Genomic DNA, 19,574 nt, shown 5'->3' on the forward strand with positions numbered 1-19,574 from the left:
TGTATTATAAATAATAATGATGATGATGATGATGATGATGATGATGATAACAATGAACATTATATAGTACCCAGATATACCAGACACTGGTACTAAGCACTTTGTAATTATTTCATTTGGTTCCTACAACAATCTTGGGAGACACAGACTATTATCAAACTCATTTTATAGATGAGGAAACTGGGAAACTGAGTGGTAAAGTGACTTGGCCAGGGTGACATGGCTATTATGTTTGTGGCCAGATCTTTCAGACTCTAGGTCTGGCATTTAAAAAGGGGGAAAGGAACAGAAATACCGGAAAAGCTGTGCCTATCTCAATGAGGCACTCATTAATCTACTTAGATTTCTTGTTCACTTCTATTGAGCTCATAATTCATCAGCCTCTTTCCTCGGTCCCGTTAACACTTCAGACCTTTTTAGATGACTGTCAAGTAGCCATGTAATACCATTTGTTCTTAAGAAATTTTGAGTCCAAGAAAAAGAATTTCCACTTATATCTATTAAAATTCTTTTTTATTAAATGTGGACCAATGTTCATATTTGTCAAGATTTGATATATCCCGATTTTGTCATTTAGCATATTAATATTCCCTTTTCAACTTTAAATCATCTGCAAATTTGATAATCATGCTCTTTATTCCAAGTAATATAAAAAAAAATGCTAACCAGTATCTAACCCAACATGGTTCCCTGAGGTTCTATACTATAGACTGCCTACAAAATTGACACAACTAAACCACCATCTAGCTTATACTTCCTCATCTTTTCTGTACTACTAACACAAGATTTTATAAATATTTTGCCAAACTACCTCAACATTCTCCTGATCTAGCACTTAATGTCAAAAAGGAAGCAAAATCAAACTGGCAGGATCTGTTCTATGAGACCACACCGATGCTATGCAATCACTGCTTCCTTTTCTAGATAATTACTAATCATCCCATTAATAAAATAACCTAGAATATTACTAAGAATTGATGTCAGACTTGGTTTAATTTGCAGACTCCTATTTGCTTCTTTTTTTGAAAAGCAAGACATTTGCCCTTCTTCAGTTCTAAGGTACCACATTCTACAATTTTCTTTTAGGTTTTTTTGCAAGGCAATGGGGTTAAGTGGCTTGCCCAAGGCCACGCGGCTAGGTAATTATTAAGTGTCTGAGGCTGGATTTGAACCCAGATCCTCCTGACTCCTGGGCTGGTGCTTTATCCACTGCGCCACCTAACTGCCCCATCCCACAATTTTCTAAAAACACTTTTGAATAATTCAGAAATCAGGGCGGCTAGGTGGCGCAGTGGATAAAGCACCAGCCCAGGAGTCAGGAGGATCTGGGTTCAAATCCAGTCTCAGACACTTAATAATTACCTAGCCGCGTGGCCTTGGGCAAGCCACTTAACCCCATTGCCTTGCAAAAACCTAAAAAAAAAAAACCCCCAACAAAAAACAAAAACCCTCAGAAATCACATCTCCCAGTTCTTTTAGTAGCCTAGGATATAGTCCACATAGGCCAGATGATTTAAACTTAGCAGGGACACAGCCAATCAGCTGTCAAGTCTTGTCTATTCAACCACTTAAGTGTCTCTCCTATATACTCCTTTCTCTCCCCATACATTCCAGCCATCCTGATGCAGACCTTCATCTTCTTCTTCCTCGATTACTGCAATAATCTATTGATAGGTTTCTCTTAAGTCCTTTCCCCATGGTTCAAAATTCCCTCCAAGACAAAATAACATTCTGTTTGGTCTTTAAAAGTACTTCATACTTTTCCAGGTTCCAGTTTTCTTGCATCTTACATCACACATCCTTGTATATCCTTTCCTCTTCTATCCAGTGATGCTGGCCTTACTGTGTTTTTGACACATGATTTTCCATCTCTCACCTCTGTGTTTTCATTGGTTTTTCATTGGTTATCCTCCATGCCTGGAATGTTGCCCCCCTCCCCCCATCTCTCTACTTCTTGGCTTCCTTCAAAGTTAAGCCTTTCCCAGTCTTCCTTAATTCTTAGTGCGTTTCCTTTTAGACAAACTCCAGTTTAGTGCTTAAATGTCTTTTGTAGACAGCTCTCCCATCAGATGGCAAGGTTCTCAAGAACCTTTCTTCATAAGTCCATGACTTAGCACAGTGTCTAGCACATAGTCTTTACTTGAATGCTTGCTGACTTGTGCTCATGTTCCCCAAGTCATTTTTAGCACATTCTCTCTAATCCAAAGATTAATCCTTGGAAGAGAAAACTAGCAAATGAAGGATTAAGTCATTTCCCCTGTCAGTGTTCTATACTTTCATTGTCCATAGTTTTTCTTGCCAGCTTCAGTTTATTCTAAGCCAGGGCTTCTTAACCTGGTGTCTGTGAACTTTTTTTTAAAAAGGACTATTTGGATAACTATATGTTTGTTTTTTTTTTGCAAGGCAATGGGGTTAAGTAACTTGTTCAAGGTCACATAGCTAGGTAATTATTAAGTGTCTGAGGCCGGATCTGAACTTGGGTCCTCTTGATTCCAGGGCTGGTACTCTATTAACTGCACCACCTAACTGCCCCCAATAACTGTATTTCAATAAAATTGGTTTCCCTTTGTCATTGTAAGTATTTTGCTTTATGTATTTAAACTAATTTTGAGAAAGGGTTTCTAGGCTTCACTAGACTGCAAAAGGGATTCTTGGAACAAGAAGATGAAGTATTCCTCAACTAAGTTTTTATACTTCTGACAGTATTTTTTCCTAAGTCACTGTCACATACTTCTATATGCATCTTGTTAACTGTCTTCACCCTTTTACATGTCTTATAAAAAACAAAACCTATGTTCTTGTGCACCCAAATTGGATCTATCAAAACTTATTTTCCTTCTCAATGGAATTATCTGTTTCCCCAGAACTTCATTTTTAAAAGTTTACTATCCTTTCTATGATGGCTTTCCCTGCAGATTTTTAAAAAATCAATTTTATTTTCAGTTCCAAAAATTTCCCATCCATTGAGAAAGCAAGAAAAATGAAACTAATTAGAAACATTAGAAGCTAATTAGAAACATTAGAAAATAAATAACCACATTGGCTGCACTCCAAAATAAAGGGGGGGAAAAGAAGGGAAGGAAGAAAGTAAATATGTTTTCATCTGCACTGGATCCATCATTTCTCTATATCTGAAAGTGTCCCATTCTTACTTCTTTGGAATTACAGTTGGTCACTAAGGTATATCTTTCCAAGTTGACTGTTTTTACAATGTTGTATTTATTGAATTCTCTTGGTTCTGCTCATTTCATTTTATGTTAGTTCATACAAATCATTCCAGGTTTCTCTGCAATTGTTCCCCTTTGACCCTGATCCACATCATTTTATAGCCCAATTGTACTTCATATTCATAAAAAGTTTGTTTATACATTCCCCAATGGATGGGCAATTCCTGAGTTTCCAATTCTTTTCCATCACAAAAGACAGCTGCTACAAACAACTTTGAACATAAGGGTTCTCCTGTGAAATTTTACTCCATGTGATCTTAATTCCCCCCCTCAGTCCTTATAAATTGATTTTCCAAATGTAGAATGCATGCAAGACTCCTGATAAACTTTTCCACTTGTTTTCTATAAAAAACTGAAGTGGCTGCTCTCCTTCAATATTACCTTTATAGTTACTTTTAAAAAGCAAAAAATCTTTTCTGCTACTAAGAATCAGATTCTTCCCTTTGTTAAGGTTTTCTAACTTCTTAACCAATTTTTTTTCTAATATAGGAAGTCTATAAAGCATACTTTGACAAGCATAACTACATTAATTTCTAGTTCTGTTGATTTTTAACATCAAGTACCATTTTATTACCACACCTATTAATTCAGGTCTAAATTTTATTTAAAAAAAATTTTTTTTTAGTCAATGGGATTAAGTGAATTGCCCAAGGTCACTTATGCCTCCAGGGCCAGTGCTCTATCCACTGTGCCACCTAGCTGCCCCTACACCTATGCAACAAAACAAAATTGAAGATTCTATCTAAATCTTAGCTTCCAAAATGGTAACCAGTGGTATTTTTTATCAAGAGTAGTATAGTAGGGAGTTTGGAATCAGCCTAGGATAATTGTGCATATCATCATATTGGTCCTTTTTTTTTTTGCAAGGCAAACGGGGTTATACTGGTCCTTCTTGAGGATCTTCTCAACTGTTCCTGACCTTCAATAGACTCCACAGAAGAGTGAGCTTGTCATTTTTTATTTTATTTTTTACAAGAAAGTGCTACAATCTTGAAAGTTTTATGGTAAAAAAGATGGAAAAGAATACTTAAGAACAGATACGCTATACTGTCAGATTTCAAGCTCTTCTTTGTTTCTAATGAAAGAGGTCTGCCTTTCCAGAGTCTTATTCCAAACATGGCAGCCTTTGTGCTACATCTCAAGGATGTGATCCCAAATTTGCCTCCTAGTGTCAGAACCTCAAATTTACCTTCTTTGCTGACTGTAGTATGTATATATCTCTCTCTAGATTTTCAAGGTCAAGATTTTTTTTTTTTGGTGGGAATGGGGGCAGAGTAGGAAGGGGTAGCTTCCTTCTTGAATTTCTTCTCTTGTGACTTTCTGGGTATCTTTACTGCTATCTTCCTTACACTGCAGCTATTCTATGCCATCTAGTTTGATAGATATTTGCAGGCAATATTTTCCATTCTTGTTCTTTTTTTTTTTTAACTGAAAATCCTTTGGGGTAGATTTTAAAGACTCTAGGCAAATGCTTTTCTACAAGTCCTTATTAGGAGTTTCCTATCTCTGCTTCAGAGTCCATTAATCCAATAATAAAAGATTTGGTCCAGAAACTGAAATCCAATTCTCAATAAACCAACTTAACCAGCTGTTAATTCACTTCCTTCATCTAGTTGCTTATCCTTACAAGTCTGCTTCCAGGCATTTCTTGCTAGGCACTCCGAAGATATACCTTTTAATGTATAGGCAAATGAATTCTTTTTTCAAACAAAGAGCTGCACTTTTATATACCATTTGTTTTACTTTGATCATTGTACAGTTTCTCTCCTCTATCACTTAAGAAAGAGGGTGATAATTATGCTAGCTGAACAGTTGAAGTGGCTGGATAGGGAAGCAAATGAATAGTAGCCATGATACTTATAGTAGTAAAGTATTACTTCCATAATACTTTAAAGTTCACACATTGCTTTACATATATTATCTCATCTGACAATCGTGGAAGACAAGTATCATCTCTTAAATAATAAAAGTGAAGCTTGAAGTCGTTTATTCTGAAATAATTATAGAAATGTTATGAGAATGCTATCTGTTAGATTTAAAAAAAAAAAAACCTATGGTTATAATAAGAAAATAGATGCAGCATAACAAAGTAGAAAAGTCACATGATCAAGTCAGAAATCTGTAACTTTATTAAGTTACTCTTTATTTTTTATGCTGTGGACCCATTCAGCAGTCAGAAAATCTATGGACTTCATCTTAGAATAACAATAATACTGATAATACTATCACAAATCCCATACATAAAAGTTAAAGGTTAATATAAATTAAAATGTCTTATCTTGGGGTGGCTAGGTGGTGCAATGGATAGAGCACTGGCCCTGGAGTCAGGAGTACCTGAGTTCAAATCTGACCTCAGACACTTAATAATTACCTAGCTGTGTGGCCTTAGGCAAGCCACTTGACCCCATTGCCTTACAAAAAAAAAAAAACTTTAAAAAAAGTCATCTTTTCCTCCTCTCCAAGTTTACAAATACCAGAGTAAACAACTTAGTAGGCAGTTAAATGAGTAACATTTCATCACATGATAGTCAGCCTCCTAGCGATGAAGCTTTCTAATTTCAACTGGGTTAGACCTTGGAGGAAAGAGACTGTCTGTCTCCAAGTTCATACTTGAAATCTTTCTATACTGGCAGAACCTACACTATAGCATGTACTTCACTGGCAAGACTTTAGGTTCTCAGAATCACTTTCACACCATAAGAGGTATCATAGTATGGCTCTGGGGTGGCTGAAAATCACATTAAAGATAACAATACATTCTATCTGTTTTCATTCTGAAACCCATGTTGTTATTGTTTCTTTAAGTGCAGAAAGGCCAATCAGAGATCCTGAAGAACTAACCCTCTTGGCAATAAGAAGCACTAAAATACACTTATGAATAGACATTTCAAATGGGAAGACTGAAGGTGAACCCAAGAATGTAAAAAAAAAAAACCTCTAGAATTCTTTGAAAACCTGATTGAAAGTAATCCACAACTTACACCTCTTTTATCCATTCATCGTAATCAATGAATCAATTATTTCCTTTATCAATTCAGCAATACAGTTGAGATGATCATAGTGGGGAAAAAAGATTATTATGTGCATTTTCTCTCTATGAGACATTTTAATATAGTTTGATTCTCGATTTATTTCCCTATCAGTCCAAATGCTATTTATTTCATTGGTATAAAAGGCACTTGTGGTCTCATCACTCTCTTGTACTCACTTTGTCTATCGCTCCCTATTAACCAATTTGGTTCTTTTTCAGTTAATGTAGGCTGGGCAGTCATCCTCCTCCTGCCAATCTTATGTACAGCTGAACTTTCCCCCACCTTATCTCCAGTACCTCCTGGCTTTCTGACCCCATTCAGCTACAATTCCCTTTTTCTCTCCTGAAAAAAAAAATACATTTGCCCAGTAACTTCACTTTCTCATTATCTAACTAATCTTTTCCCCAATATTTTCCTAGAGGCCACTAAAGACCCCCCAACTGCCAAAATCAGATCCCCCATTATGCCTATCAAACTTTGTCAGCTTTAAAAGTCAATTTCTTTATACAGGATACTCCTCATCCGGTTTCAGATCTCATTCTCTCACAATTTTTTTTGCCTTTGATTCTTCTTCTTTACCTCTTTTGATAGGTTTCTATTCTTTTCCTAAACCCTTAATGTTGATATGCCCCAAGAGTGTGTTCTTTTTTTTTTTGCAAGGGAAATGGCGTCAAGTGGCTTGCCCAAGGCCACACAGCTAGGTAATAAGTGTCTGAGACTGGATTTGAACCCAGGTATTCCTGACTCCAGGGCCGATGCTTTATCCACTGCACCACCTAGCTAGCTGTCCCCCAAGAGTGTGTTCTTGATCATCTCTCAGTTACCCTGCTACTCATTTACTTACATGGCTCCAAATGTCATCTCTATTAAAATAACTTTAAAATCTGTATCTCAAAATTGAGACTCTCTTCTATGATCTAGGATCAGCACCTTTGAAGTTTTCTGGAGTATCTTCACCTGTAGGTGCCACTGGCATATATTAAACCAAGATTAATATCCTTCCCTTGAAATCTGCTCCTCCTTCTGACTTGACTACTTTTACTGATGTCTTCAACAGTTGTTCTGATTCCCATGCCCAATTATATCTTGGAGATCTTCTCTCCTATGCAAACTGTAACTGGATTCTTTCCAACTCTCACTGATCTCTGATCCTACCTTAAATCCCTGATATAGCCCAGATGAATGGAGACAGCACTGTCCTTTCACATTGTTCCTATACAAATCCTAACTGCATTTTTGTTACATACACCCTTGTTCTGTTCCAAACCTTAAGTGTTTCCTTTTGCTTCTGAAGGCCTTGGCCTTATAGATGCTACACAATCTAGGGCCGAGTTCTCATTCTCCCCTGGAGCATTCTAAGTTTTCATCACACTGGACCTCTTCCTCTCCTCAGGTGGTTTCCAATGCCTTTCTCCCTTTCTTTGGCTCCTCCCTCCTAACCCCCCCCACCACATTGGTACTTTGCTTTATCTTATGCATCTCTCAAACAATGGACTTTTTGCAGTGTCTTTGGAACCAGGCTTCTATGCCAGTTCAGCTTGTTTCTACCTGTGGTCCTCATGTGGACTTCAAGGGGCTGGACAATATGATCTCCATAGTTCCTTTCAGTACAAGACCTAGGATTATATCATCACTATAGTGGGCATTATGCATCTCTATGCTGGGGTCTAGTGCTACCAGAGTAACTAGATGATAAGCTCTTAGAAAAGGCAAAGAACATGTCTCTTGTATCTCTTCCAGTACAGTGCTCCACACATAGGAAGGGCTTTTGATGAATGCTTATTCTGTAGCGTCAACAGTTTCACAAGGTATTGTCACAGGAAAAATTCCTCAAGGGAGGCCAGCTATTGATGAGTTTCTTTAAGTAGGTAGGCTGGAGTTAAGTAAAATAATAGTCATTACTGGCCATGTTGGTTTGGGAGCATGTATTTGGACCTATGCTCCATTACTACCCTCAAGAAGTCAGAATTTCCTTATGCTATCATTTTGACTTTGCTAATACAAAGAAGTCAATCCAATATTTCAAATGAAATCTGCTTTCATCGATAGCAATGGCCAAAAATAAAAAACAGTTTGAGACACTATAGTAAGAGAAATCTTACAGCATATTGGCCAGGTTCATGATGGAGAGAGAGAGAGAGAGAGAGAGAGAGAGGGAGAGAGTATGTACAAGAACTGTGCAGAACAAAGTATGGAATCACAATGATAAAATCATGAATTTTTCAAAGTATCAAAGTATAGTCTGACCAGTGCAAAATGACATCACTTTCTTTAATTTGGACATTAGATACTCATTGGAAGGTATATGTTTGATTTTTTTCAAAAAATCTGTTCTATCTTTATATTAACAGAACAAAGCCAATTCTTTTCGCTACATGTAAGTGTGTAAGACTTGTGGATGAGTTGCAAAGAATTTACATTTTTATGGATTCAGCACCAAATTTTAATTTTGTCTGGTTAACATCTGAACCAAATTTTTGAAGATTTCTTATTCCATGAAGTAACACAATTATTATGAGACTAAAGGAAAAGCAAAACAAATATCTCCCCCACCAAAAAATCTAATTAACTGCAAGTAGAAACTCTTTCATTCATTTTAAAAATTAATACAATAGCATACAAGATAAACTTACTAATGCCAAAGATATAGCAACTTAAAAAAGCAGAAAATTATTGTTAAAGATCAATGCAACTTAAAAATTATAAGCAACATAGAATTAATTTGTCTCCTTCAAAGTCACAGTTGTAGTAAAGATACAAATATGGATATAACAAAATTAAGAGATTTGGAAATATATGAAATCTCAGAACTAAGCATGCACCTCCAAAATATTATCATTTGATAAAAAGCAGTATTTTCTTTCTCAACCTCAACATTCAGAACATGCTCATATTAACATAACTAAAGAGCTAAATTTGAGACCTTTCACTAAATATGAAGACTTTAAAACATTTTTCTTGTGTCTTTTGATTTCCTGGATCTATTCTGGGTTGGAGTTGAGCATGATACTATTACTACAAATAAAAATTATTAACAGGTGTTATTTTTATTTTTATTTTTTTAGTTTTTGCAAGGCAAATGGGGTTAAGTGGCTTGCCCAAGGCCACAAAGCTAGGTAATTATTAAGTGTCTGAGGCCAGATTTGAACCCAGGTACTCCTGACTCCAAGGCCGGTGCTTTTATCCACTACGCCACCTAGCCGCCCCTAATTAACAGGTGTTATTCATGCTATCATCCAGCTTCTCTCCCTACCCTATAACCCACTAAAATCTTAAGACAGCTCAGCTGTCTTGAGAATCAGAATAATATTCTCTTTTATCTTCAGTGTAACAAATATGATGGATAAAGTCCAACATTCGCAAAGTACTGAATCTACAAAAAATCTATTCTTAAGACTAACAGAATTCCAGAAATGGAAGGGCACTAGAAACTAAGTAGTATAATGATATCAAACTCAAATAGAAATAAAGGCCACTAAACAAGGATCCTAGTGTTACATTACAATGTAACATCATCTCTTTTTTTTGAATTTTTATCTTGTTAAATATTTTCCAGTTATTTAAAAATCTGGTAAAGGTTTTAGTTGCTTGACACTTCTGATTAGTCAAACTTGTAGAAAGAAAGATTCCTATGATACATTCAATTGAAGACCACCAATGAAGGGTATTTGGATCTTGGTTCTTGTCCTTCATTACTGAAGAAGACCAAAATGACATCATAATGTTGGAGATAAAGTACAGTGTGTTTGACTGTGGCTGAACAGATCAATATGAACTCTGCAACAGGTTGGATACAAATAGTTTCTGTGAACACCTGGGGTGGGTACTCTAAATTACTAATGCTGAAAGCAACATGTTCGATTTTTGGAATTACAGTTGGTATAATTTTCCAAAAAGTTATTTCAGTAGTAAATTCTCACCAGGATAAAGACAGAGTCCTCCTGTTCAAAGGAACTTCAAAGTAAAAGAGGATTGAACTGGGAGTCTAGAAAACTAAGTTGAGGCAACTCTGTCATTAATTCACTGGGTGACACTAGAGAAGCAACTGAGAAACTGAGGCAAGTTCATTTATAACTTCTTTGGTCTTCAGTTTCTTAATGAAAAACAATAGGGTGAAATCAGATGCTCTCCAGTGGTCCCTCTTCCAGTTCTAAGATTTTATTTTTCTCTCAAATGAAGGTCTAATACTTATGGTTCTATTTTCCAAATCACACAATGGGGAATCTCTTACAAATTTGGATCACAACCTCTATCATCACCCTCTCGCATTTATATTATGCAAAGAAATGTCTTCAAAATACCCAGCATTTAAGTATGCCAATAAAATATACTTAAGAGATAGAAAATGGGTACATAACATTTTTCTGAAACGATACCCCCACCACTAATATTTACAAACTTGTAGTTTTTCAAGTGAAAGAACAAAATGCATAATTTATATTTTCAGTGCAATTAATTTTCAAGGACTTCTTACATATTTGCTGACTATTAAAATGCTCGTTGTTTTCATGCAACAATTCATTTACATGAGAATATTCATAAGATTAAGTACTACTGCTCACTTTTAATTTTTTCATTCTACCCGAGTAGAATCGTGATGAAAAGAAGTCAAAGAAAAAATATAACTTGCTTCACATTGGCATAATTAATGTGATTTCACATTTCTACAACCCTATATATTAACAACACAATGAATAGCATGTTCTTGATCAGTTCACCAAGAGTCCCCAACTTAGAAATATTTTATCTAGAGATAGGACAGTAAATACAGTATTCATTTTTAGGAATTCAGTTCACTTACGATTTCCTGTACTAACCAAAAGTCTTAAAGTCTGTAGTTTAAAATATGTTAACTGTTTTGGAGTGATTCTTTAAGTTAAATGTAAAAGTTTTGTGCATCCAGAAATTTTTCTCAATTGTCTTAAAAACTCCTAGAACTATACCAATTCATGCTAAAGTCAAATACTCACTCCATTGTTCTTCATTTGATAAAAAGGACAGTTTAGTTAACTTTTTCAGTGAAAGCTTCTCTTGGTCCCAAATGGGTAGCAGCTCTCACATTAGATCACTTAATATGTGAAGCTGATTTTCTAAACTCTAGCTAAAAGGATTTTGCTTTGTAGATGTCAGCACTATACATTCATTATCAGATTTCCATGCCAAGCTGATGACACAAATGATTTCCAGTGACTTTTGTTAAAAATTCTTTTCATTAAATATTTAGCTACCAAATAAAATGAGCCAGAAAAAGAGAGACCAAGATCTGTAGGATAGATAGCACTTAAAGGCTCTTTGAAAAGGATTTCAAAACTCCTTTAGTCAATAATTTTTAAATATTAAAAAAATGATTTAAGAATAGCAATTTTGGAGAGAATGACTGTATCTTAATTCTATGTTTTGTACAATGGTACATTGTCCATTTAAGAGTCCAATAGGTAGCTTTGTTGAATTCTGTATAACAGAATCATTATAGCTGCTAAAATCTCATGGCAATATACTTACAATCTGAAGTGTATTCCACCTGTCCCGTCTGCACAGCTGCCCCATCTGCTGTTTGAGGGGTAGATGCATTACTATCAGCTTGGGCTTTACGAACAAGTGCTGCAAGAGGGTGATCAGGATCCACCACTTTCAAAGGCTACAGATAAAATGATAATAGTTCAACATTTACCATACTTAAAGAAGTTATAATTTCTCAACTTTGTAGTATAACAACTTTAATTATTTCTCAATATTTAGTTCAGAAAAGCTTGCAATTACTATGTTTCTATTAGGGTCTTTAGGAAAAATTTCATTATTTCCCTTCCCCCCAAAGATGCTATTTTGGAAAACAAGTCACTTTAGGAAAACAATTAAATGCCAAAAATATCTAGATGAGTTAAATTCATCCAAATTCATCAACAATCACTTAAGAGACAGATCAAGACACATAAAAGCACTGAAAAAAACTTTTGATAGCAAAACAGACTGAAATGTCCATTTAAGGGAACCAGTCACTTCATAGTTCCTTAACAGAGCTCCTGATTTCTAATTACTTAGTTTTTTAAAAATATTATCAGTAAAAGATGAACAAAGGCTATTCATTCTTTGGGTTTCTGCCATGTTGGCTTATTTGAAACCATATGCTTAAGTATGTCTGATGAATTTCTGTTTCTTTCAGATTATGGTTGGCATACTGCCTGGCCTGAATTTTGGGCAAGATAATTCCAGTGACTTTTATAAGACATGGGCTGGGCAGAGAGAAAGAACAGATTCTTGAATGATGCAGAACAGGGGAGACAAAAGAAAGAACAATGTCTTACATCTGTCTTTCAGCCAGATGCCTAGTTTAAGCAATAAGTCTAGTGATAACAACAAAGATTTAGAAATAGTCAGCCTCATTAAGATATTATACAGGAATTATTTATGCCATACATGAATCTAAGTATGACTATTTTTGTCAAACTGACTAATCTAACCATATTATGCTAAAAATGATCAATCTGAGGCTGAAGCAAAGTTAGTCAAATATTCTGCAACTCCTAGAATATTTAAGTTCAATCAATACCAAGAAAATGTTTATATTTTTCTTAACTCCACCTGTAATGGGATTGGAGAGCTTTAAAAGGAAGTACAGCTACCTGAAACTTAATATAAGTCACAAAAGAGTATGTAGAATTAAAAAAAACTTGAAAGTGTTAACTTAGGAGGCTTTAATAAGAATAACAGCTTGAATATGCTATTTAAAGTATTTTATGAAATATTTAAGAAAAGAATTCTGTATTACCAAGAAATTAGACAATAATTACCAAAACTAAAAGGCAGTAAAAAAAGAATAGTTCTACTGCTATATTAGTATGTTAGTATTTGAATCAAGTGTCCTGATAATTTTGTAATGACAATAACAAAATTTCCAAGATTAAGATAAAAACCTTCATAAGCTCTTCAAGTCGACTGCACTTTTTAGACGCAAAGAGGGATGGATGCAGGTAATTACCATCATCATCGTCATCGTCATCATCATCTGAGTTATTAGCCCCTGAATCTAAGTCAAAAATACATTTTTTAGAATTTGAGGGAAAGTTTGAAGAAAGTACAAGTTCTAGTAAAATATACAGATGAACTAATAAGCAGCTTATAAAGATACAGTTAAGAATATTTCCTGATTAGTTATATAAAATTCATTTGGGGTTATTCCCCATTACCTGTTAAATTATTTCCTGCTAAAAATAATATATCATTGGCTTGTGAACCTATGAAATCAAAAGATTTCACTTCATCTACAAATATCCTCTACTTTATTTGAATCTGATTTTCTTTCTAAAGATAAAAAAAAAGAGGGAAGGAGAGAAAAAGTTTAATTTGCTTCATTTGGAATCCTGCTGGGAACCTTGATAAATAGAATTAAGAAGGCCTGCAAAGCCTTAATTTTAATTGAAAATCATAGTTTAGAGAAACTCAAGAGTCAGAAAGCACCTCAGAGGTCATCTCATCTAATTCATACTGGAGAAGGAATTCCCTCTACAATAACCCTGACAAATAGCTGTCCAGCCTCTATTCAAGATCTCCAGTGAGAGAGAACTTACCACTTACCAAGGAGTCCCCATTCTATTTAGGGGCAGTTCTCATTGTTAGGAACTTCTAACCTATATTATAGTAAAATTGCCTGAAGCACCATGAGGTGAAGTAACTTGTTCAGGGTCACGAACAAGGGAAGTGTCAGAGACAGAAATTGTACAAAGGTCATTATTCTGATTTTAAGGCTGGCTCCCTATTCACAATTCCATGATTCACCTCAACATTTGTTTAAAAGACAGCAAAAGATTCAATTGTTTCAGTCAGTTACACTAGACAATGCTAGGCAGTGACAATGGAGAAAAAAGGAAATTATTACAACCTTTTTACTTTCATGGAAATTGGTTTGTATCTGTATATTTCATCAAATTTTAAGTTATTTTTGCATGTCAAATTCATTTAATGATCCAATGTGAAAATAAACACTGAACTGTTCCTTAGGTGAAATGAAGAGTTCAATGTCATTTCTTACTAACATATTTAGGTTATTTAGGTATTATAAAGCAGTGGTCTCTAAAGTGGCATCATGGTGGAATCTGAAAGCAGTACATGATCAACCAGAGGATGGGAGATAGGTTACATTCCATCCTCCCAAGATTAGGAATCATGGGCCTTGTTGCTACCACAACCATACCTCTTCTTATCCCCTAAAACTTCTCCAGTTTGCCCTTTTCTTTTCCCTTCTGAGGGCACTTATAATTTAGTGGAGGCTCTCACACCAGCAGGTACCATTGGGAAAATGCTCACTACAATATCCTGACCCTCCACAGCAATGACACTGTACTTTGCCTGTTTTTCGCTTGAATCTCATCACAACCCTGGGGTATAAGCACTATCATCCTCATCTTAGAGGTCAGAAAACAGGCTGAGTGAGGTACAGAGATTTGCCTGCTCTGTCCTCTCTGCCACCTACTGTCCAGGAGCATGGCATGGACCCATGGTCCTACTGGACCAAGGGTGAGATTTGGCTTGGGGATAGTAATCACTGACTAGGCCTGATTACTCCCTGTTCATTCTGTTGACCAAGACAAATAGGCAAGGATGAGTGTGCATTGCATCCCAGATCTCATATCATTTCCCCCAATCCACCACTGGTTGTAGATTTTTTAAATTTTTTAAAATTTTTTTTTTTTGTAAGGCAAACAGGATTAAGTGGCTTGCCCAAGGCCACACAGCTAGGTAATTATTAAATGTCTGAGACTGGATTTGAACCCAGGTACTCCTGACTCTGGGGCCGGTGCTTTATCCACTACGCCACCTAGCCGCCCTGTGGATTTTTTCCCTTAAGATTTGTGTCATATTTCCAAGTATCCAAGTTCATCACTATGATGTTATCTTTGACCCATCACTCCACATGTCTTACCTAGTTCTTCAATCCTGTAATTTCTATCTCTATCTCTTAAAAAGGTTTTCTTCTTTCCACCCATGTGCCATACCCCCATTCATCATCATCTTTCACCCAGTCAATTGTATAACCAAATGTCATCTCCTTGCCTCCAGTCTCCCCTTTTCAATCCATTCCCCCAAAAGTTGCCAAAGTGACATTCTTTTAAATTTATTTATTTTTAGTTTTTGCAAGACAATAGGGTTAGGTGATTTGCCCAAGATCACACAGCTGGGTAATTATTAAGTATGTGAGGCTGGATTTGAACTCAGGTCCTCCTGACTCCAGGGTTGGTACCACCTGACTCCAATAGTGCCACCTAGCCACCCCCTAAAGTGATATTCTTAAGAAATAGATCTCACCATGCTACCTTTCTCCTCAACAGCTGTTACCTCTACAAGCAACAATTATTTAATTTTTGTCCTATCCTTTAAAAATGTCTATTTTGTGTTTTATAGCATGCACAATTATTAATATAGCAATACAAGTACACAGCTTGTAAGTGTACACATATTGGAAAAACTGCTCAAGTTTCTTAGTAATGAAGTGTACAATAAAAATTTTTATAAAGAACACTGTCCCAAAGGAACATAAGCCTCTCAATTTTAAAGTAGGCAGTTCAATCTCCAGAACTTTGAAATGTCTTTCTTGTTTTTTGTTAGCTATGACTGGTTAGCAGTGTTTAACTGAACAGTTTAGAACTCAGAAGGAAACAAAAAAAGATGGCATACATACTTCTCTTTTCTTCTCCTTTGTTCTCTGTCAGAACAGTGTATCGCCCTTCCTTCATCGCCTTCTGGATGTGTTTATAGTAGGGGTTGAGGTAGTGATCAAAGCGCAAAAAATCAAACTGGGAATTGCGAGCCTGCTTAGCTTTCAGCATGATCTCAAACTGAGCCCCCTGTTTGCAGACAAAATTGGCGGTGCGCTCGATGATGGCGTGCATCTTGGCTGTTGGAGGCTACAAGAAAAATGAGAACTTTCACATGTGTAGCCAGTACAACTCTAGTGGCACACCAGCTGAGCCAGTCCCTTGTGGCAAGGCCTGGACCTGCCCGTCTTTCCCAAAGCCACAAGGGAAAGTTGGCTCCACTCTGAGGCTGGCTCCAGGGCTCATGAATGTACAAGAAGAGTACACTTTGGAATGCTCTTGCACTGCTCCTTCACTGAGTAGGCATTTAATAAACATTTGCTAAACTGGAGACAGAAAATTAGAGTATATAATTTAAATCTATACATTTAATATACTCCCAAAAATTAAATTAGAAACAATATTCATTAACACTAGGAAGTCAAGTAGCTTGCTGTAATTTTTTTTGCTCAGATACTTCATAAAAATAAACCGCTTCATTTCTGAATTTTATTTCTAAACCAATCTCAAGTTTTGTACTTAAAAAGGATAAATGCCTACAATTAAAGTTTTTTATTGACCCCTCCCAAATAAATTAGTTTTCATGTTGATGTTCTATCATATTAGTTTATATGTATTTCAACACTAAAAAAAGATAACTAATGTAGACTTTCTCTGTGCTTGATGAAAAACACTGTAAGACTAATTTAGAGCCTTTAGACTAACAGCCTTTTTCTCTCTTTAAAACAATCACATTCAGATAACGTCCATTTTTTTAGTAAAGTTTGCTTCTGTTGAACAAGATTTTCTCACTAATCATTAAACTTCTTAAAATCAGACAGTTTTATAATGATATTATGCCTAGAGTGACTAAAAATAAATTTACTGGTAGTTTTACAAAACACCTAGGATAACAGAAAAATGGAAAGAATGTTTTACTAACAAACTGTCAGTTCTTTCAAATACCAGATTCAGAGAGTATACTCTAAATGAAAATTCAAAGCAGAGGTCCTGAATTGTAACATTATTATTAGCACTGTTTTTCTCTGATCTGGCCCCACTATGGACTTTATAGCTCTATTACCTTTTTTTCTTTAAAAGAACAATAGCATTTTAGAGTTGGAAAGGAATTTTGAGATCATCTTATTTATTAATCCCCTTATTTTTACATGTAAAGACATTACAAAAGTGTTAAGTCCTGAATTGCAATTATGGTGTTGTTATTTTTCCTCTGATGTGGTCACACCATGATTATATACATATAACTAGAACTACCCTTTTAGAGAAAAATCACGTTTTAGAGGTGGAACTTTTGAGATCAGCAAATCTACCATCTCATTATTATAGGTGAAGAAATTTGAGGTCCAAGAAAGCTTTTGCTCAAGGCCACAGAAATAGCTGTAGAACCCAGGTCTCCTAACTCCTAACAGCACAATAATTTCTTTAATGATAGATTTTATTTATAGCTAAGGGAATTCCTACTTAGATTTTTGTGGGGTGGAGGAGGGTGAGCCTATCTCAACTATGCTAAACTGTGGCAATTTATAGTCCTAAAGGAATTAGAAGCTTTTACCTGCTCTGTTTCTGATTTGGTCAGGCCCACCCTTCTTTAGGCAGCCTGGTGGCACCCTATTCTCAAGTGCTTATCATCCTGGTATTGGGCTTAGTGTAGAGACCCAATTGGCTTTTTAACTTAACTACAGCTACAAAGTCCTAAAGTTCATAGGATTCACCACCCTCTCTTTGGAGAATAGGGAGTTAGAGGCATGTCACTATGTTTAGAAATTACTCTGATTTTAGGTAGAGGCTTCATGTAAATGGCCTGATATGAAAAGAATTAACGCATCTAAATCAGACTGTCTATGCCAGAGCAAGCAGGAATCCAATAAGGACAAATATTCACCTAACAGTTCAAAAATCTGAAAAATGATTAAGGAACATTATTGTGATTTTTAACAATTTTTTTTGAAGCTCTAAATCACATAAAGGGATCTATGGTAGAAACTGATATGTTCAAGTAAGAGCAATATTTACATTTACTTCTGAAAATTGCAGCATGTTTTGGTGAAGAGTATGAAAGTGGATGTGGAAAGTATTTTGATATTCCTCAAAAGTACAAAGAAAGATCAAACAGCAACAACTGTCAGGTTCATTTTGAAAAAGAAAATCCTTCCATACATAATTTCCAAAGCACTGTCATATTTTATTTGGTAGCAAGATAATAACTTACCATAAAGGAGGTGTATGTTGAGGATACAAATGGAAAACAATATTGCTTGCTTTCAAGGAGTTTACAATTTAATCATAAAGTAAATGGAAAAAAACCCACAAAATGATGCTACAAAGCAGAAGGTAAAAAATACAATAGAGATTTAAAATGTTTTGAGTAATCTGAGGAAGGAGGGGGTTCAGGGGAGAGCTGATACCTAACCTGGTTAAGAGTTAAGCCAACATAAAAATGGGAAGGGCAAGAGGTGAGCCCAGAGGAAACTAGAATGTAGACTAGATGAAAGGGAGTATGTGACAAAGGCAAGAAGGGAAAGGAGGAGACAGTGTGATGAATTGGACCCTGAATAGCAGGACAAGGAATTTCTACCACATTATGCAGCATACACTCCCATGTGACCTTTTAAAAATTCCATAAAGTGAATTTGGAAAAGTCGATTTTAACCCTCAATTGAAAAGCAGCAAGTTTAATAGAAAGAATATTGTTTAGGGGGAGTGGTAACATTGCACTAGTATCTCAACCTTATCACTGACTAGTTGGGGTATAGAAATTATGACTCATTTTCTCCTCTATGCAAAACAGGGAGCCAATTGATCTATGGGGATGCTGGGATTTTGAGTGCAAGTGCTTTGCAAATACACACACACACACACACACACACACACACACACACAGCTGTGCAAAAACAGAATGTTAGCATGCTGCGAATTGTTTGAGGTAAGTTGGGAAAAAATTATGGAAGTATGCCTCTGAAGTCACTAATATCACAGGTGGGTCTACACATGACTAAGATCAAAGAAAAGAATAGGAAAGGATATAAATATTAATAGTGGTTCTTTCTGTGGTGGCAAAGACCTAGAAATCAAGGGAATGTCCATAAACCAGGCCACAGCCATCCAATTTAACTGAAACAATAGACAACATGTAGTGATTTGCAATTTTAGTGAGAGCTCTGTGGTATCTTGGCTTTTAGCAAGCATTTAGCAAACCCACAGGGAGCTGCATTTTGGACAGCCCTGAATTAGGAAATGGCTGAACAAAATATGGCAGATGGAACTAATACTAAAGTGCTGTGCTGTAAGAATGAGGAAATATACAGTTTCAGAGAAATGTGGGAAGACGTGTATGAACTAATGCAGTTTGAAGTAAGAAGAACAAGATCCACTTATAAAAAACAATGTAAAAAGTAAACCAACTTTGAAAGGCCTATTAACTCCAATTAATACCAGTATGACAACATCCATATTGACCAAGTGAACATTACCTCCTCACCTCTTCAGTCTAAATATTCAGAATGAAA

General features: G+C 35.8%; 1 protein-coding gene across 6 annotated transcripts in view; it reads right to left on the reverse strand.

The window, feature by feature from the left end:
- SFSWAP (splicing factor SWAP) overlaps positions 1–19,574 on the reverse strand; it is a 107,984-nt gene that overhangs the window by 78,964 nt on the left and 9,446 nt on the right. For all 6 annotated transcript variants that reach the window (XM_074205238.1, XM_074205240.1, XM_074205239.1 and 3 more), the window contains 3 exons: positions 15,933–16,158; positions 13,171–13,283; positions 11,762–11,897 (listed from right to left, as the gene is read on the reverse strand). In XM_074205238.1, coding sequence (XP_074061339.1) covers positions 11,762–11,897; positions 13,171–13,283; positions 15,933–16,158 — 475 coding nt within the window. The remainder of the gene's footprint in view (positions 1–11,761; positions 11,898–13,170; positions 13,284–15,932; positions 16,159–19,574) is intronic.

This window comes from Macrotis lagotis, chromosome X (genome assembly GCF_037893015.1).
Source record: "Macrotis lagotis isolate mMagLag1 chromosome X, bilby.v1.9.chrom.fasta, whole genome shotgun sequence".
Classification (NCBI taxonomy): domain Eukaryota; kingdom Metazoa; phylum Chordata; class Mammalia; order Peramelemorphia; family Peramelidae; genus Macrotis; species Macrotis lagotis.